The sequence below is a fragment of the Pocillopora verrucosa genome, chromosome 5, assembly GCF_036669915.1.
Source record: "Pocillopora verrucosa isolate sample1 chromosome 5, ASM3666991v2, whole genome shotgun sequence".
Lineage (NCBI taxonomy): Eukaryota > Metazoa > Cnidaria > Anthozoa > Scleractinia > Pocilloporidae > Pocillopora > Pocillopora verrucosa.
Genome location: NC_089316.1, coordinates 25256845 through 25277643, shown reverse-complemented (window position 1 = coordinate 25277643; position 20799 = coordinate 25256845). Strand labels below are relative to the sequence as shown.

General features: G+C 37.9%; 2 protein-coding genes across 2 annotated transcripts; both read right to left on the bottom strand.

Annotated features, from left to right (window-relative positions):
* Positions 1-1933: 1933 nt before the first annotated feature.
* Positions 1934-7637, bottom strand: LOC131786486 (adhesion G-protein coupled receptor D1-like). Its single transcript, XM_066167803.1, has 13 exons — positions 7556-7637; positions 7379-7469; positions 6720-6769; positions 6391-6520; positions 6110-6225; positions 5240-5342; positions 4778-4928; positions 4189-4270; positions 3755-3821; positions 3414-3496; positions 2989-3109; positions 2430-2471; positions 1934-2336 (listed from the first exon to the last, which is right to left on the bottom strand). Exons 2-13 carry the CDS (start codon positions 7448-7450, stop codon positions 2199-2201), a joined length of 1155 nt encoding a protein of 384 aa, XP_066023900.1. The 5' UTR covers positions 7451-7469; positions 7556-7637; the 3' UTR covers positions 1934-2198.
* A 994-nt stretch (positions 7638-8631) lies between these two features.
* On the bottom strand, positions 8632-14381 carry LOC136280831 (uncharacterized). Its single transcript, XM_066166553.1, has 5 exons — positions 14145-14381; positions 9975-10007; positions 9506-9808; positions 8675-8776; positions 8632-8636 (listed from the first exon to the last, which is right to left on the bottom strand). The coding sequence occupies exons 1-5, from the start codon at positions 14263-14265 to the stop codon at positions 8632-8634; spliced, it is 564 nt and encodes a 187-aa protein (XP_066022650.1). The 5' UTR covers positions 14266-14381.
* Between the last annotated feature and the right edge of the window lie 6418 nt (positions 14382-20799).

Sequence of the window (20799 nt, the reverse complement as noted above, 5' to 3'; positions counted from 1 at the left end):
TTAAAGAAGTATGGAGTAGATCCAATTTAGCCCCAGATATTTCCAGCTGTGTATTTTATTTTGGAATATTTATCTGATCTTTTTAGCGAACAAACAATTGGCCGATGATTTTTTTTCCGTCTTGAATGGAGTATAGCCAGGTAATGATGTAATGCATCCGGGTGCTCCGAAGAAAAAAACAGGAATAACTAGCTTTTCTGTTGACGCTTTAGGTCTTACAGTCCCGGATGGGAGTAATTGCCAACTGATCCTTATTATACCGCATGCTAACTAACTTGAAAGAAAAAAAAATCAAGATAGAAGGAGGCACTATGTGAGGTTGAGGATCCTCTGATTCCTGGAGACAGATTTGAGCTTCAGTCCACAGAAGTCCTCCTAAATTGATCTGCGATGTTTAATGATCAGTCCACCATATTTAATAAGATCCCTACGCACCCCGGACTCCTCAAGCCGCTGCCAATGCCACAAAATTTGAATATAGAGTCCCTTAATTACTCGTTCCTTTACCTCGTATATCCACGAATTTAAAGAAACGTCCCCGTTAATGAGAAATTTTCAAAAGTGCTGTCTCCACGGTCGAGCTTTGCTTCACTGTTTCGTAGTTTTATGTATAATTTTCTGAATTTGGAGATAAATATCCTAAAGTGTAATGAGTTAGCGGGAAAGCACTTCATACAGTTTTACCGGTTTAGGCTAGGGTTCTCGTATGAAAGGACCAGTCACCATCTACCAACGAATGGGGAAGGGTGCAGATGAAAATATTTTTTTTAGGGGGAATACTTGGTTTTCAGGGGGAACATGGAGAGGACTAGTGGTCGCGGAGGGGGGGGGGGGTGCAAGGAAGGAATCAAAAGAATGTTGTGTAGCCTTTAGCCTGCGTGTAGCCGTACCCTCCCCCCGCTAAGGTGAAACGGAAGCGAGGCAACGTCTACGCAAACCTGGCACTAATCCTGTTCCGTGACGTCCCTCTTTTGTAAGAAAATATATCATGAATTTTAATTGGTAAATCCCTTTTGCTGATTCTTTCGTCAATTCTGATTGGTTCGAGTTGGTAATTTATTTTCATATTAACGAAGAAGAAGATGAACTAAATGTTTTACGATTTACCACAAGGTTTTTAAGGCAAGTGTGCACCTTCAACTTTCGGTGTTTTTGCGAACGGTGCTGCGAAGCTAAATTAAAACTAGTTGTCCCTTGCAGCGATTCTTTGGACTGAGAAAATAGTCGCTCTTTCTTCACGCTTGCAGCGTAACTATCTCTTATAGAAATCCATGAAATCCTTGAGATTCTGTGACAAATGATCCAACTCTTTTCGACGACCGTGGCACTGTTTACGAATTCAAGCAGGACGTTGAAATCCAGTTTGGTTAGCGCGATGCCAATTGAACATCGTCCTCTTTTTACTCCAAAGTATACAGTTGAGCTCGGACGCTGAATTGCAAATTTACCCGCAAATGGAGAATGAATTCACTTAAATGTTATTGTTGATCTCGATAACCTCGCCAATACGTGTCACTTCACAAAAAAAACATTATGAAGAGACACTTTTTTTCCATAAATTAGAGTGACGTCGTGGAACACGATTAGTGTCAGATTTTAGTTCCGTCCATTCCGTTTTACCATCAGGGGAGGGTACGGCTACACGCAGGCTATCGAGCCTTAGATAAATCTTATAGGGACACAATCTTAAAGTGACGCATCCAACACACCCCGCCCCCCCCCTCCCGTAACCCAAGCCCCTCCTTTCCCTAACGATAAACGATAATCGGTCCTTAGGTATGTTGTAGTTTAGTAAAGTCTTCATTATACAGTTAACTGTTATATACTACGAACTTTATTTGTATACTTAACAAATGTTAATCGCAGCAAAATTGATTTCTACGGTTCAGACCTGATTACCGGTTAAATGATTAATCAGTATATCAAACTCGTAATCAGTATATAAACTGGTATTCTCGGGCAATTTGATTTTAATGCAAATAATTATTCCATATGATGCCAACGATGCCAGGTAAGTGTGGCTAAATATCATCAACCTAGCTAAGCCTGGGGCTAAGAAAAAATTACTAAAAAAAGCATAAATACAACTTGAATTAACTTGAATCAGCTACAGCCTGAGCAACATAAGTGAAGCTGGTTATAAATGCATTTAGTATTTTCCCATTCCATTGGCAAGACAAAAGTTCAAAGTCTATTGATTACTCTTGATCCTGCACAGGAATCCCAGTATCACTGTGACTTTGACGGGCTTGAGAGTTTCCTCTGTCGTCACCTGGCCTTTGATTAAATGCACTTGGGTGGATTTTTTGGACTCTTCTTTTAAAACGCCCCCTTATCTAGATAGGAATTAGAAGTCAAATAACAGACACTCATTATATGTAACCAGCTTTTCTTGATATGAAATACGGGGACTCAAAATTCATATTTACCTCACTATTTCCCAAGCAGTGAAAGAAGAAAATGAATAATCCCTTTTAAAAAATGTAGATATAACTTCATTGGTTAATGGGTAAACAAACGAGCAAATAGATGCAGAAATAAGAGAAGCTTTCCACTTTTTTTTAAATTTTTGTTTGTTTGTTTGTTTTTTTTTTGTCGTGAATGCAGGGTTGTGTCTCTTAGAACAACTCAGCTGAAGGTCTCCTTTCCTTATCAGCTATGATCGTTTACTTATCTGAGGCTTATTTTCCCGAATACAATTCTATTCGTCAGATGTAATCGATTCATGGTGACTCCAGTATCATAACTAAGCCGAGCTAAGGCTTTGAAGATGAAAATGCAAGGGAAAAAGGAAGGTTTAAATGATCTCCAGTCGGCTTCTTTACGGAGGGTCGCGGATCTGGTATGTGAAAGTGAATCTGAATTATTCTTGGATATGGAGACGCTTTTCAGTATTCCTGACGCTTATCACGTTATACGTACGTTCTTATATCTACCCATGAGCAGCCAAATGCTTGAACAAACCCTTAAGGTTTTAGATGACTTTACCTGAGTGGAATTGAGGATTACAAAAATGTAGGAGAAGGCGATGTGTAACGGCACAAGGAAGCCAATCAGCCACGTGACACCCAGCAATGGAGCTAACACCACGCATGCACGGACACCAAGCCTGTAAGAGACCAAATGAATAGTCACTTGGAAAACAAAAGCGTTCATCTGAAATCGATATAAAGAAAAATTGAAAACTCTTAGGTTAAATTGAAGGCAATGAATAGTCGCGATATAATCTCGAGAGTGACAAAAGAAGCAGTTTGAAGGTCGTCCAGCGAAAACGCGCTATATTTTATGTGCTAGGGCGTCATTCAAAGCCCATCAATTCCAGGCCAGTTTTTCTTTGTAACAAGCTATGATGCGAGATTGTTTGTTGATTGGAAGCATTCAAGAGGCGGGAGAAGTAACTATTATTAGCCCACCTGATCTGCTCAGTCGGGCTATCCTTCACCTGTTGGATTGTTGTTACTTCCTTTATAACTCGCACGAGGATCGTCATGTTAATCTTCAGGGATTAAAAGGGAAAACAAAAGAAGATGGAGGATATGAAAAGAGAAAAAATGAAATATCGGATACTTTTGCTGCACTAGCTTATGTTGTAATTTTTTAAAGAGGTCTTTCAAAGAGTCACAGACTCATTCCTATTCAGAAGAAGAAGAACAGAAAATGATTGTCGAGATGCTGTTATAATCAACTTTGAAACAAATATCTTTAGATGATTAAACTCATATCCATTGAAGAAATTCAAACTGTTGCCACTTACGATTGAGACGAATCCAACAAAGGAAACAAATATCCAGATGACATCGTTAGAGGAGGACATCCAGCAGCTTAGAATTAGAAAAATAAAAGGCACAAACAGACTTTTAATATATTTTTTCTACATTAACGGCAGCATTTAAAGGCTTTTCTTAACAGAATGTCAAATCAAAATCCATTTTTAATGCAGCATGTTGCCTTTATATGACTCTGCAAATTACGAAAAGACCCTATCTTGGATACTGGTTTAAAACTCTCCCTCTCCTACTCTTATACATGGAGAGATCCACAACTTGAAATGAGGCGGTGCCTAGTGGGTGTGTGGGAGGGGGGAGGCCAGTTATTGAGGCTGCAGGTTTCTGTTATTAAGTCCTAGCATTCCCTGGGCTTCGACCATTTTGTATACAGTCAATAAAATAAACAAACTTTCAAACTTACTTTTCATCATTGACAAAAGTTTCGATTCCATCATTTCCTGCAGCGATTACCAGAGATACAGCAACTATGATTGCAGGCAGTCCTGAGGAAAGTAATGATGAAAGGCTGCTAGTTTAAGTAAGACATTACAGCGAAAACAATCGAGTTATAGTGTTATTACATTTGCCAGAGCTGATAACTGTAGAAGTTAATGGTTTTAATATACCACTGACCGTAAGTTGTTGTGCTGTTATATGAATTTCCCATGTGATTTTTTAATGTTTTTAACTCTTGAAACCTTTTGATTGTGGGTATGAAATTATTAAAACACTGCTAATTAGCCATACTGCGTGATTTCAGCCAACTATATCTGCAACTATAACTAGCTCTAATGAGCACTAGAAATATTTTAGGATTAACTCAGGTACACCTGAAGACGATCCAACGGTTTCCGAAAAAAGCGCGTGTTCATTTAAAAAATTAACAAATAAAGTCCTTTTAAAAATATTTTTGTTCGGTTTAATTTTTGCCAAATCAGAATCGAGACATTTCCTCAAGTATTTGTTCAAGTCCTGTCCCATTTTTCCCATTTCTTGACGATGCTCCTCACCCCAGCAAAAGCCATGATAACGATGCATTTTATCGGTAATGTTGTAAACCTTTACAACAAATAAGTAGATATAAATCCCCTCGACAAGCATCCAGCAAAAACTGGCCATCAGGAAATACTGCATAAGAGCTGCCACAGCTACACAAGTAGCCTGCAAGGAATAGGTAATTGGTAAAAATGTAATAATGTGCCCGACAAGTGGCATTTGCCGAAATAATAATCCAGAAAAACAGAAAGAAAGAAAAACCAACGTAAACAGAAAGAACAAGGCAAAACTACAATATAAAAACATGCAAAACAAACAAACAAACAAACAAAAAAACAAGAGAAAAGAATCACTTGATAGATCAGTCAGTCTTTATTGTTAAGAAGCTGGACCAAATTAAAAAAACAAACAAACAAACAAGCACAAGAACAGTAACATTAAATGACCAACACGAAAGTAGGAGTACAAAAAGTCACCTGGTTTGCAGTGGAGTCGATCCCAGCGAAAAAGATGATATGGCCTGCTCCAATGCAGGAAGTCAGACTAACCCGTATGTGACACAAAGGTGAATTTCTATCTCTACAACAAGCCAATAAACAGCAACTAAATGAAATTGATTTAGAAGTCAGACAAAAACAGAACTAAGGTCAATGAATTGTAAAAAAAACATCAAAAAGACAATTGCAAATGATCCACCAAATGAATGAATAAATCCGCTGACAGAATACATTTTTTACATGAATTAATTAGTGAATAACGAATGGATAAAAGAATACTGACTGGACAGTTTCTATTATACACTAACGTTAATTTGAAGATATTTTCACTCCTTGGTGAGATATCATTTTTTAAGAAAATGGTCCCTGGCCAGACCAACACTCAAGGTCTTAAAATAACTGAGGAGAATGTGCTACCATTCTATGATGTCAAGAAATGGATAGACATTCTAGTCTTCTCGGATAAAGACGAATAAACCGTAGGTCCCGTCTCCTGCTTCTATTAATTAGTCAATTTGGTTAGGCAGGGGACGTTAAAGAACCCACTCACGAGATTACTGTGATGTGGTCTGGCCTGTTTACTGGGAATTGGTGGGTCTGGCCTCGTCATTGTTAACGCGGGGTCCACTGTAATTGGCTAAAGCTGTAGTGGTCTCCCCGCCTAAGATAATTAGGCGAAGCTAAATAAATTAAATTAAATTAGAAAGATCATCTCAGAACGTTTGATTTCTTTTTCAGCTACAAGCGGTCCGTGCTGGCATCGATCCAGAACTGATCTGATGACTCATTTTCCTTATAGCTAATTTTCCACAATTCAGTAAGATATCAGTGTTAATTTAGCGTACTTACGTGAGCTGAAGATAGCTGATAATTGTGAGTATGACTCCGGTGAGAGATAAAGCCATCCCTACTCGAGTGACGAATGTCAGTATTTTGTCATGCTCACCTGACGAACGAGTTTTATCCTGATTGAAAAACTGTAAAGGTCATAATTATTTTATCTGTATCAAAGGAAATGTTTTTATTAATAAATAAAAATAAATAGAAATAAATGCGATAGTTTTAATGCCACTGTGTACTTTTTTAAATCCGCATGACTTTTTTTTTGTAGAGGAGAAAAAAATATTCACCTTTCCTTCGTCAGCATTGTCGGTGAATTCCATGAGCACAGCGAAGTGGGTTAGATGATTGCAAACACATTCAGTATAGTGATTAGATATCATCTTTGTTTGACATCCTTCACTTGACCAACTCCCAAAGCTTTAAAAAAGAATCAAACAAGGAGAAAGGAGTTAAAATAACTCATTCCATTGGAAACCCCCTCCCCCCTCCACCTGAAAAGAATTAAATTCACTCTACTAATTGCTTTAAAGTGATTTCTTATACTTGTCGCTTCCTTTCAGATAAGAAAACCGGAAGAATTCACGTTGTTTATAGTTTATGTTACTGAGATGCTTACTTTTCTTCAGAGAAGCTCCAGAATACACATGTTCTTTTTTTGCGATTCACCTAAGGGAAAAAGGAATCAAGTGTTGTGATTGAAAGATTAATATAGCGAGACTTCAGCGCTCGCCTCGGTGATACCTTACTAGTAGCTGACTGGTAAGGCGTCATAGAGATAGAATGTTAATGTTACCCTCCAAGTTAAAAGGTAATTCTAAACATTAAGGTCTCTGAGAGCACTCCATTAATGAGGTCTAAATTTTTTATTCAGCAAAAAAGAATTTGTTAATTTGTTTTTCAATTCGAATTCCTGAAGTCTTCGATGTAAAATCGAGGAGGGCTGCCAGTGTCTGATAGTCCCCTCCCTCCCTTCCCCCTCCCCCCCACTCCCCTCTATGGCGGCTTCAGGTTGACGAATTTAAAAAATTGCAGGGAGCCTTATAGGATGTAATGCTCATTTATTAATCAAGTCTCGAGCAGTTTTCTAATTATGAGCCAGTCATCAAAACTTAGTTTCAACTGAGGAAAAAGATGACAACATAGTCACCCAAATAAGGAATGAATGGACTATTGGTGTTTCCCTTTCATGAAACAAACAAAAAAAAAACAAACAAACAAGAAAACGCCGATTCAATTAAAAAAAGAGTAAACATAACGAAAGAGTAGCGTACATACCTGCATGTTCTTAAAAACCAATGTGACGTTTTCCGGCAGAACCTTGGGCGGAGGGTCTATTACGGCGGACATAATTACGCTGTCCAGTATCCTGAAATAAAACAGATTGAATGATCAAAAAACAGTAAAATGCTTTTTACTATTCCATTTACAGTTATCAAGATAAAATATACATACTTTGTTTTGTTGTCTCTCTCGGTGTCGTCTGGATAGTTTAATAAAAGCTTAGAAAGTTTGTTGTATTCGATCCCAAGTACTGTGGAATCTGTTTAAAAGGGAGGTGAAATGTATTCATTTTGTTTGCCAAAGATGTAATTTTTTTTTGAAAAACGACCATGGCCTATGCTCTGGGCACCAATGTCATTACAGACAGCTGAATCATGAAAAAGTGCATTACTCAAAATTTTTCAAAAAGCATAAAGTTTCTTCGTATTCAAAAAAGAGAAAAGAAAGGAAAAGAAAGAGCCTTGCGAAATTTCAGACAGAAACCGATTTGGATTAAGATGGAGGGAAAAAGGGAAAAAGAAAACAAGAACTCACTGTATTAAGTGCACACTAGTGCATATTGCAAATCTGGTATTGCACGTCGGAATGATGCCATCTCCACTGAGGAATTGACCAAGAAATTATGGGCAATTGCCTTGAAATAAATTGACTAAAAACAAGGAAGGGTTTTTACCTCTATCCGGATTAGCAAAGGGAATCTTAATAAAGTTCCCCCGACTGCTTCCATTAAACAGAAAGTCATCTCCTCTCTGGAGGGCATTGCGTCTAACTCGAAAGTCTATATTGATAAAAAAGAAAAATATGTGATGCGAATGCTACAGCGTCACTTGCCTACAGAGTACAACGGCATGTGAGTGCTCAGTACGTGCAATGACCCGCATGACTAGAATTTATTCAGTTGCATTTCCCCCAACTTATGATTTTGCGTGCAGTTATTCCCAGATTATAGAATTGCAAGCCACAGTTCATGCTTCTGATACTGCAGACGAAGAAATATCAGAATTTTTCCTTCTTTTTAGCTGATGTTAAGGATAGTGGTGCTGGCTCTTACCGTACAAGTATCACTTGCCTGAACTCGTACATGATGAAGCTCATTTCGGAAAAAAAGAGGGAAGACTATTTTGCACTTACTCAGATCTTCATCGACATCAATGAATTCGGGATTTGTAACGTGCAGCCGCTTTCTGGCAGTTCTTAATATCATTTCTTCAAAGATGTACGCAGTAAAGGCAGTATCCTCCAGTTTTTTATCCTTTGATGAATATGTGCGTGAATCGTCGGACCAAATGCTTTGGATTGAAGTTCTAAACAGCTGTTTTGCATACTTGATGGTTAAATTGATGTTTGGTTGAGTTGCAATGTTTTTTCCTTCAGTTGTGTTTGCAATAAAAGCTAAGGCGATAAAAAGCGTAGAATCAAAATTATATCAAGCAAAAGGACTGACGCTAAGTGGTATTCGTACTTTATATTAGGAATTTTAAAGGGGTTTGACTACGTCTGCTCAATTGAAAATTACACTGTTTGGCTGTAGAATTCTGAGCAGCTTACAGATGTGAGGTTTTGAATATACTTTAGCACAGGATGTACAAGATTAACATCGATTTAATAAACAGTTGAAAACAGACATGCTACATGTGATCATCAGTGGACGCCATGATGGTTTGGACATCCCTTAGTTCCTAGAGAACATCCGGGATCAAAAACTTCCGGTTCATATAAGCATATAATAGACACTGGGCAAAAGCCAACATTGTAAGCAAAATTTAACGCCTACCATAAACTTGCAGTCTTCCTGTCTTTTCTGATTGATAAGGTGTTGCAAAAACACGGTTCATAACTGGTATCGCTAAACAGTTATAGTTATGCTAAAGGTGAACGGAATTAAGGCCTGGAATTATTTTTTTGGCTTTCTCTTCCCTTGGCATCCCAATTTGAAAAAAATTATAGAAGAGTTATATCTCAAAAAAATTATAATAGTAATAGTAATAATAATAATGATGACAACAATTATAATAATAAAGATAACAATAATAATAATAATAACAAGGAGAAGAAAAAGAAGAAGAATTAAAACAACAAAGTAGAAAGGATCAAACAGAAAAAGTGTAGTAAAATACTTACTGGGATCCATCGATTTTAACCTGATTTTAAACTCGAAAGATCTGCAGTGTACTACTTCAAATTTGAGTTTTTCGTCGCCGTTGTTGAAATAGATTTGATCTGAAGAAAATTTATGAAGCGCATTAAAGCAAGGCTGAGTCGATGTCCCTACTTCATGGCACCAATTAGAGCATAGACCTTTGCTACCGCTGGTGGAGAACGGAAAGCATTTTATCCTGTGCCATCTACTCTTAAGAAGTCCTATGCAGTTGGAACCAGTACATTCACTCTGCTTCAAGAACGGAGCAGTTACACACTCATGATCTGCAGGAAAATAAACATTGCAGCGAAATAAAGTAAATGAACACTTAGCTATTGGACAAAGTGAAATGAATTGACCAGTTAACAGTCCTTTAACCCACTTGAGATTTATCTTATTCATTCATCTCTTTTTTACTTTGCTCAAGCTAGCTGATAGCGAGGAACTTACTTCGTTCTACCATTGCCCAGCTGCTTTGAACAACTGCAGGATAGGAAAGGAAAAAAATGTTACCTTAAATGGAAAGGATGCCAATAACAACTAGTAATAATCATTGCCTACTAAAGAACCATCGATCTAGCGGTGTGTTCAAACCTACGAATATCTGATGGTTGCGTGGCACACAGTTCCGATCTATCTATCATTTCGAATGGTCCGATCCAATGGTCATTTCGAATGGTCAACTGGTAACAATTTATCTACATATCGTCCCATGGCATCCAGATGGCAAGGGCTTCATCTAGCCAGCACGCAGGATTCAAAGCTTTCGCATTAAATCGAGGTTAGTGGTCAGCCAGTCCACTGAGATAGCACCCAATCCATGAAAGTGCACAGCATCCAGAAAGAAGCCACACGGAGAGTAAACGTTCTCTCGAACGCAAAAAATATAACAGGAATAGCGAAATTATTATATAGGAAAAACCAAATTACACAAAAAATGACAAATAATCGGCTTATAAAGCAAACAGCTGGCAAACCATGTAGAAACAACAAATGTTATATACTGCTGTAGCGGTGGAACGAGTTGTTAGTCTGAGAGATTTTATTTGGAGCTACGCTAAAGTATCGTGAAGCCTGTGATCTCGGTTTGATATACGTGTTTTCACATTGTTGTTATTCTTGGCTAGAAATTACCTCTTTTATTCATTAGAATTAATGTAACATCTGAAAATGTTTTTATCGAGACTTCCGCTTCAAGTCAAGCATATATCCTCGAATGGTAGTTTTTTTTGACTAATTTCATAATAAAAAAAAAAAGCATCAGATTGATAACGTGAAAAAAAGCCGATGCATTGATCTTATAACTGGTAATTTAATTTTAACAAATGAGTTGAAAACGTAAATTAGCCACCGTAAATGTTAAAAAAGCTGACGTGCCGAGCGTTAGCCCTTCGTCAGAGCGATTGGAGGAATTGTGGGTTGTGTGTGGGTTTATATGCAGAAAGTGGAGCTACGCCATTGGTGGGAATATGGTGAGGAGAAAACAGGAAATAATTAATTGAATGAAAAGCGCTCGTTGATTCCGTGGAGATTAAGGGTGCCGATTTGGAAGATAAATTTTTGTTCTAGTGTTTCGCGGCTTTCCGAACTGCCTTGATGTAAAGAAAGGCCGGAGACTGACATATGCTGTTTAGAATGATTAGGGAGATTAAAGTGTCTAGTGACTGGTTTGGATGCGTCCGTGTCATTTCTTTCCACGTCACCTGATCGTCTTCTTGTTTCGCCGATGTATAACTTATTGCAATTAGTGCAAGTTTATACACGTAAAGTGATCAGTGGTCTTAATTGATCTCTTAGCTCCCGATATTTTCTCTACGTTAGGAACGAAAGGAAAAGTTTTTCATCGTGAGCGAGCGCATTTGAAAGTTCCAGATTGGTCACTGGTTTTAAATGAACTCCTGACTAAAAAGTTGCCAATGTTTTTGTCGCGTTTGAATGAAATAAGTGGGGGTTGCGGAAAGATAGTACCAGTCTCTAAATCGTTTAGGAGTAATTTAAAACTTTTAAGAATGATAGATTAAACTGCGTGGTTGTGAGGGTGAAATGTGAGAGTACATGGAATGCTGTCAGTGTTTTCCTTCTCAGCTGTTTGTAGTGCTGACTGTCTATCAATTTGTTGGGCAAGGTGGTAAACCACTTGAACGACAGAAACAGGATAGCCACGTTTATCGAGAAACTGGCATATTGCCTCTGATTTTTCCGAAAAATCAGAGTCGTCACCGCATAAACAACGAGGTCTGAGAAACAGTGATAAACGTATGGAGTTCTTGACGTGTGATGGATGTGAAGATGAATACAAAGAGTAACTAAACACTAGTGCGTAAACCGTTGCCTTCAACTGAAATTTTGATGTCTAGAAAAGCCAAAGAAGTGTCGGAAATTTCCCAGGTATATTAAGAGCCGGATAAAAGGAATTGACGGCGGTTGTAAATTTAGTGAGCTCCTCTCTGGTAGAGGAGGTAGCGCCGATACAATCGTCAATGTAACGGCCGTAGAGTTCAGGTTTTGGGCTGTGGTATTGACTAAAAAATTGATTTTCGATAAAACCTACGAAAAGATTGGCGTAGCTGGGTCCCATTTTAGTACCCATAGCCACGTTATTAGTTTGTTTGTAATAGTTACCACCGAATGAAAAGCAATTAAGTGTGAGTACTGGTTCGGCAAGACGGTGTAGTGTTTCAGATCTAGGTTGAAATCTTTAACAGTGGGATGATGGAAAAAATGTTTGAGGGCCCGGAGACCTTCGTCATTGGGAATGACAGTTTAGAGAGTTGTTATATTCATAGTGAAAATAAGTTTGTTTTGGCCGAGGAAACTAAAGTCACGAAAAATTTCAAGTGCGTGTTGGCTGTCCTTAGTGTAAGACAGTAGAGTTTTGACAATAGGTGCCATATTTTTTTCTAAATAGCTGGAAATACGTTCGGTGGGACAACTGCAGGCAGAAACGATGGGTCGACCTGGGTTGTTAGGTTTGTGGATTTTAGGTAAAAAGTAAATACACGAAGTTCTAGGAGTGGTGATGGTGAGATTTTTAGCAATGGCCATAAATTCTTTGTTAGCTATAAGATCTTATTGCAATAAGTTATACATCGGCGAAACAGGAAGACGACTATGTGACCGATTCCGAGAACACGTTCGCGACGTGAAAAGAAATGACAAGGACGCATCCAAACCAATCGCTAGACACTTTAATCTCCCTAATCATTCTAAACAGCGTGTGGCAGTCTGCGGCCTTTCCTTACATGTAGGCAGCTCGGAAAGCCGCAAAACCCAAGAACAAAAATTTATCTTCTAAATCGGCACCCTTAATCCCCATGGAATCAACTCGCGCTTTTCATTCAACTAATTTATTCCTGTTTTCTCGTTACCATATTCCAATCAATGGCGTAACTCCACTTTCTGCATATAAACCCACAATTCCTCCAATCGCTCTGACGAAGGTCTAACGCTCGAAACGTCAGCTTTTTTACCATTTATGGTGGCTAAGTTACGTTTTCAACTCATTTGTTAACACTAAATTACCTGTTATACTCTCCCACCGACGCAGCACCACAGTTTCTTTAGAAACTTACCCCCTTTTATTCCTTGATCGTATAGTTTGCGCAGATTTCAAATTTTATTTACATCCAAGATGCTCGTCATTTTGGCTTCGAACTAAGCCTCACGTATTTAGATAGCACGTGTTTAAGCATAAAGCCTATTCGATGCGTTTATTGCCGTGAGAAAAATGAGTCTTATTTCCAAGCCTTTTTTTTTTTTTTTGTAATCATCATGAGGAAATCCTTTCGGCCCAAAGCACCGTTAGACTGCACCTTTTGCTAAGTTGCATATTTTTTAGCTGACATTTAGACGCTTGATTGACAACATCTGGTTGACACAGTTCACGGTGCTTTCCTACAGTGCCTTGTTTTGGAAAGCGAACGAAAATTATACCGATTGCTTCTAAAATAATAAAATCGTGTGGTTCAAATCGATCGCTAAGGAAATGTAGCCTCGCCTTTTCGAAGACCCTCCCACTTCTCGCGGAATAATAAAGGCGATCGACTAAGTACACTTCTAAACGATATTTAGGTAGCGTTGTATCTTCTTTGTAGAGGTGTTTTTGACGTGTTGAACTACTGCAAGTTCTGCTTCGGTAGCATGTCCGTTTTGGTCGTTAGCATAACACAAAAAACTCAAGGTGTTTTTCAGATGTTTTGACTCTGCCTTTCGTTATAAATTGACATTTAAGGGCGGCACTGATCTATAAAAAGAGAAATTTTCTTACATATTTGCATATTTCATTTTGTACTTAAAGGAGTTTCAAATTAAGAGTGTAGTTTTTGTCAGTATTTGACATAATTTAACAGAGGAAATTAGAAAATAAGGACCCCGGTTTTTTCGTTTGACGTTCCAACAAACGATTAACAAACTTTAAACTGATAGTTGCCTCTACGTCGGGTCAATCGAAATAATGATAATATTAATCAGCGTTAGATAATTCTTACCAAGTAGGAACGTCGCAACATGAAAAATGCTTGCGAAACCATATGGTATTCAACAAACTTTAAACTGATAGTTACCTCTACGTCGGGTCAATCGAAATAACGATAACATTAATCGGTGTTTGATAGTTCTTACCAAGAAGGAACATCACAACATGAATTATGCTTGCGAAAGCATAGGGTATTCTGTTCATTCCTCCTGATCTCACTCGAAGACTCTTGATCCCACTCGAAGACTCTTGCCTCAATCGATCCATCCACAATAAATCAATGACATAAAGTTATATATTCACTAGAGGCGTCTATGATTCATCCAATATGTTTTTATCCATGTGTAATCCCGGTCGTACAAGCGGTTATCGTCTGTTCTACAATTCTCCTTCGTGACTCGACAATTTAGCACGCAATGCATTACTTCATATTAATACAGTACGTGTTATCTTTTAACTTATTAATGGGCTTTCACTTGTGGAAAAAAAAAAAAAAACCTTAAGATTAAACTATCGTGGTAGCCAGATGACCAACTTCAACAGACTTACAAAGACTTACTAAAAGCTATTTTTATTGGGACTGAAGACTCCGCTCACCGTTTTACAACGAAAACATTGTTTGAGAGAATTCGATCAGATATCGAATGAATGAAAATTCAACCGATGAATTTAATAGCCCACTTCTGAGTTCTCGCCGTTCAGCGTTCTGGTACCGAATTTACGGCCTGAGGACGAGGCTAAGTGCGAAGTCGCTTTCATCGGTATGAGAAATAAAATGCAGTGGTAGAGAAACGAGCGAAAACTCTTGAAAATCTGATAGTGGAAGAGCAAAAAAACAAAAAACTTTTTGCGAGAGAGGCATTACGTGAAGTGATGGCGGCAAAGGGGAAAAAAGTAACGCAGCTCTGTTTGATTCATGCAAGAAGCAGCCGCAATGAAGCAGGTCAAACTTGCCTCCTGTGTTAAAGGCTAGGCTTGAGTCGATTGTGCCAGCATAATTTTTAGCATAATTTGGCAAAACGAGCATAATTTTAAACTTTTTTCAAAGAAAAGCACTACCGGTATAATCTGCATTTTTAATCCAGGATGTGAACAATTTCCGTAATTTTGTATTGAATATATTTCTCTTGACTGAATTATGTTTCTAAAATGTTGTTGCTTATAATGAATTGCGCCTACGGTGAATTCACTGCGGTCGTTGTAACGTTTCCAGGTTTCAGGCCCCACTCGTACGACTCTCTAGCGAGTTGTCTGAGATCCAAGATAAAAGATGGCGTCCACCTCGTCGAACTCTTTTAGTTCTTCAGGCAATGTCTCATTAATTAACTCCTCTCTCAACGATTCGCAAGACCATGCTCCAGGAGATTATATTCGGGCTTGTGTTATGCTTCAGTACAATAAACGCTGATAAGCGTTTTACTCTGCGTCCTTACTTTGACTCAAGAAGCTCCATTGATTGAAAAATGATGAGCAGCATGTTTATTGATTCTGAGGAACAAATTTAGGGGAAACGTGCAACGACACAATGTTTGATAATTGGTTTATTAAAATAATGGGCTGCAGTCACCAGATAAGTAATCAGTTCCTGTTTGTTTTGTGTTTACCCCGGTGCACTGCCTTTATTTTGCTTAAAATCAAGTAGCATAATTCTGATGCCAGGAGCATAATTTAGAGAAACGAGCATAACTCGGGCAAAAATTTCATAAATTTTGAGCAGTGCTAGGAGCATAATATGCCAGTTTTACGAGCACAATCGACTCAAGCCTACCAAAGACCGAAGAAAACTATTGGAGGAGAAATTGCAAACAAGTGAAGGCAAATTTCCAGTACCACTTCCCCAACATTCCACAGCTCGCGTGCCTTTGTTGTGTCACAAACTACAATTTCGTTTCGCAAAGTACAGTAAGTCCTCGCTACGGTTCTATAATGACACCAAAAATTTTCTTTAATTTTCACCACCACGACTCTTTATTCGTTGTACCGACGCGAACCACTTCGCACCTAGTCTCGTCCTTGCACCGTAATTTCGGTACCAGATCACTGAACCGTGAGAACTCGGAAGTGGCCTTTTGTAAACAAATGCCTCACAGTTTTTACTCTATGAGTTGGTGAAGGATTCAATCCAATTAGAAACGGTTTTTAGGCCGCGTCTCAACCAATTTTATAATATCACGTTTACGAAGACAAATTCATTTTTCAAGTTGTCGCTAGCATCCAAAGTGATTTGAGAGAGAGAAAAAAAACGATTAATACGTTAATAACCGGCTTGAATTGCTTTAAAATACTTTGCTTGAAAATATGTCCAGCCGGAAAAACAAGTTATATTCATGAAAATAGTAATGAAGCTAGGGATGTACTCGGCGACCCACGACTCACGTGGGTAGAGATAAAAAAAAAAAAAATGCGGACGACACCAAGAAGCAATCAGAATGCATGATTCGTCACCGTGCTCTTAGAGAAAAAAAAAATTATAATAAAATAAACAAACAACTTAATTTTGTTTCACTGTCATTACAGAATGAAAAATATATATTAAAAAAAATATTGCTAGTACTAGGGCTTGAATCCAAGACTTTTCGCTTGGTGTGGGGAATGGTTTATCCCTTGTGCCAAATTATGAAGATATTCCAAGTTGCGTGTATACATTTTACATTACGTATACCCATACATATAATGCATATCAAATAACCCATTCTATATGACCAGTATACCAACCCTATTCTAACCAAGTCCTCCTTCTGTCTCTAATTTGGCATTTATCAGAGCTGTTAATTAACCTCTTTGCATTTGTACAACATTTCTTTGTAACCAAAAAATACAGCAATGTCGAATTGCAGTCAAGCACACCCTTTTATAGCGCCTATCCCGCCCTTCTCAGACAGCCGTGAATTCTGGACACCATAAACTCTCTTTTGACTAGAACGCACTATGTTATTGTTTTTGCATAATATCTAACAGGATTTTACGGAAACAAATAGGCTTTAATGACAAACATAACTTTATTGCACGAAACTCACAAACACTCTTCAAAGCACTACGATAACTAGCTTTCGCATAAGAATAGCAATCAAAGGCAAATTTGTGGAGAAATTGAATCTATTACTATTGATAGGCAAATACCAAAGACTTCACTGTCACGCAATTAAAGAATTTAAGAACAAAAATATGTGAAGTCTCGTAGGCAATAATATCGTAACTTTACCGTTCTTTTGGGCAGAGCTTAAAATACTGAAAGGCGAATGAATTCTAGATTTCTGGATTTGGAAACACGCAACATGTAAACGCTCCTTTAAACCCACCATACACTACAGAAAATAACTGAGGCCTTAAAGATGGCGAGGAATTGAATTTATCAAAACTGGCTGGAGATTTGTGAGAACTGCAACATGTAATTAAATAAGGAAGTAAAGGTATTTAGCTCATCATTATTGGAGTGAATCGTAAGTTGTAAAGGATTTGTTAACTTTAAAGTCTAGTCAGCTGTGTAAAGTAACAATAGCAAGCTATTGTTGCTTTACAACACCTAAAGTAAATTCATTTTGATATTCGTAGGTACTCATGCTGCGTTTCTTCCGCGTAGTTTTGCTTAAGTTCTTTATTTACAACTCGTATTCGACAAAATATGTACTTCATTACACCTTAAAAGCAAAATTCAGGGATTTTTCCCTCGTTGCCGTATAACTACCTTTAACACTAGAGGATTAATTCCAGGTGATAAAATAGGCCCTACGAACTTTGAAGTCTCCGACAGCCAATTTATGTTAGTGAAGATGTTTTGTTTATGTCCATACATATATCTTCCTGCGAACTTTATCAATATTAGGTTAAGAGAAAGGACTGGTATATATAAGTTGGGGCTAGAAGCACAGTTTTTAGTCTGATAGAACTATTGATATTTGCTCTCAAGAGAGAGCGCAGAATTTCTCGTCTGTAAAAGCCGAAGTTGTAGCACACTGGAACTTGTAGTGATATCAACCAACATGCAACATGTGACTTTAAAATCTCCTAAAATGAGCAATGATAATGATAAAAAATGAATGTTTTGTGCCATACAAAAGCTTTATCTGCTGGTTTTAGCAAATCTTCAAAGTAATAAGCGACTGAAGAAAGAAACGCTACGATTTTCCCATTGATTTTTCACCTACATGCATCTCTCTAAACATGAAATTTTCCATTCATACAAGAAATCTCGAATGTTTTCACATTTTTCACCTCTCTTGATCAATCATCTTGTATAAAGAGCTAAAAAATGTAGGTTTATTTAGAGCAAGAATTGCGTTACAGGTGTAATTGAGAGAAACTTATCACAGTCGCAGATTTTAAAATGTATCCACGAAAATACGTTAGTGCCCAATGATTTTTTTCATGGTTTTCAGAGATGAAATAATGGGTTATAAAGGATAATTAAGATTAGTGTTGTAGCTTACTGGCAACGGGAGATATTTGACCTCAAAGTTGTCAAATATTTGGATGAATCGAAAAACTCTAAAAACACAGTCGTATATTTGCCTCTGTTGATTGACAAGCCGACAGTCAATTTGACTGATACTTGCGGCAGACATTAACTCAGGATGTAAAAATATGTATGCAAAATCTCAGAGTAATTGATTAAATACTATCGCAGTGAGAGCTTCATTCAGAGCTTTTTACCTATTTTGAAGGGATTTTCTTGGTGAAAACCAAGAAAAATCGGGGGGTGGGGGGTTTCTATCTCTCCCCCTGAAAAAACCAAAACAGAAACCAGTTTTTCTTTTTGAGTTTTGGGTAGACCCTTTAAACTAGCTTATTTTCATTGAAATCGATGAGATGGCATGTTGCACGATTGCCCGGTGCTCTCGTGGACACGCTCTTAAGGTAAAACATATAGCTAATGGCTATTTGCAGATATTAAAATTTACTTCTTTATAAAACTCGAAGGCTTCTCCGACATCTCATAGAGCTCAATCTTGACTATTTAGTCATATAATATAAATGTCGTAACCGTATCATGAACCAGGGTATTTGATGGTGAAAGTTGAAAAAAAAGTACGAAGAAAGAGAACAAGAAGCTCAATTTTGCTAAAGGACTTTCAATGAAGGGATGATTAGTTAACTCAATGCCAAAGTCTCCAAACTAACGTCGTGAGAATTGTATAGCAGACGATGGGGAGAATTGCGAATAAGATTTTTATGAGTGAACGGTTTTAAGCAACAACCTTACAACCTCGGTGAACTTTTTTCTGTAGGGATCGGAGTAAATGTATTTTACAATTGATACAGTGGAGAACAAGATGGTAAGTGGGCATTCTTGTTTAGGACGATTTGTAGATTAGTTTTTCACTTTATCGATAAGCTATAGTCAGAAAAAAAACATAACAAAACTTGCCATTATTTACATACGAGCGTTAACTATGCTCGGAACTACGTGATGAGTAGGTCAACAAATTCATAAAAGAGCCAAAACTAAGACTAAAGCTTTATATGTTTCTGTTTGAGAGTAAAACTGGACTCCTTAGCACTTGCGAACTATCTAATGGTTACAAGAGTGAGAATAAAAGAAAAGGGCGAGAACGATTGCTGAACTTTGGACAACCAAAAGTAATGTAACCGATCTATCAGAACTGTGATAACATTGCAAAAAAAAGTACACATCGGCAAAAAACACTTATAATGCTATAATTTCAGCTGACGTGTATTGTCGAGTTTTAGACATGACTCGTAATCTCTCATATCCCACTGTCCGATTATAAGCATGATACTACGCCGTGAGAGAGGGGGTGGGGGGGGGGGGTGGTTGGGATTAGGAGAGGAAGGTGTGGGGTGTTGAAGGATTCTGGATGTATCAGCACAAAAAAAGTTTACCCAGTGCCCTCAGCCACCCCCCTCCACCTGTGGCGATGGCGAATTTCTTCATAGTTTTTATTAAAATGTAAACGTAAGTTCAGTATCTACTAATAAATCTCCAGGTGCATAATCACAGTTTATCGCAATTCCGAAATTTCAGCGTCTACCTCGATTATGACTGGCTTCGTAAACTTTGCTTCTTACATTCGGGGTTTTATTTTGCTGTGCAGGCGGGAAAGCCGTGCTCCCTGAAGTCTTCTTTTGAAACGTTCTCTCATCCAAGTGGGGAATGCGAGGCACTAATTAGAGACTTTCCTTTCGCTTTCAAATATTTTTTTCCAAAAGAATTATTTTTTTTCTATTCAGCTGAATCTCTTATTGCTTTTCGTGATGCTGGCGGCCATATTCGTGCTCCACTGAGAACAGTAAAGTTTTTCGTCAAGCTTTTGAGAAGCTACATGTGTTTTTTTTAATCTGATGGGGTGTGGAGAGAGGGAAGGAGTGATTGTGCTCTAATTATTATTGGGAGAGTGCTTGCTAACTACACTCCATGCACGTATTATATACCTCTTTGCGATGTGTATTTTATTTTCATAACCTAATTTGAGCTGTATTCAAGCTTATGTTAAGACGACGAGAATTGCTCTTCGAAAACTTTTTCACCACCTTTGAAGTTTCCTCTGGAAATTTAACGCATTGTTTTAAATCAAAGTTGTTTGATTTCTCGTCTGGGAAATGGAGCAGCATCTTTAGAAATAATACTGATAGTTAGCAGCGGGATAAATTGCCTAGCTCATATTAAAGACCTGTGATAGTACCACCCCTCCCTCCCCTTCCTCCCATTTTGTTTCTATGTTCTTATATTCAGAATTCCCACATGGTACTGATGTTTAGAAATGTATTCCTTTTTTCTAATGCGATAGTTTATTTTAAGTTTTAAAAGCAAGCGAGTGAGGAAATAAGGATGGTGAGGTCCTG

Coding starts and splice junctions, on each gene's coding strand:
- LOC131786486 (XM_066167803.1), bottom strand. CDS start 7,450: ATGTCCGCCGTAATAGACCCTCCGCCCAAGGTTCTGCCGGAAAACGTC. Junction 3,497..3,754: donor TTGTTGGATTCGTCTCAATC/GTAAGTGGCAAC, acceptor TAATCCCTGAAG/ATTAACATGACGATCCTCGT. Junction 2,337..2,429: donor ACTGCTTGGGAAATAGTGAG/GTAAATATGAAT, acceptor ATTCCTATCTAG/ATAAGGGGGCGTTTTAAAAG.
- LOC136280831 (XM_066166553.1), bottom strand. CDS start 14,265: ATGGATCGATTGAGGCAAGAGTCTTCGAGTGGGATCAAGAGTCTTCGA. Junction 10,008..14,144: donor TGTTGTGATGTTCCTTCTTG/GTAAGAACTATC, acceptor CCTATCCTGCAG/TTGTTCAAAGCAGCTGGGCA. Junction 9,809..9,974: donor CTGGGCAATGGTAGAACGAA/GTAAGTTCCTCG, acceptor ATTTTCCTGCAG/ATCATGAGTGTGTAACTGCT.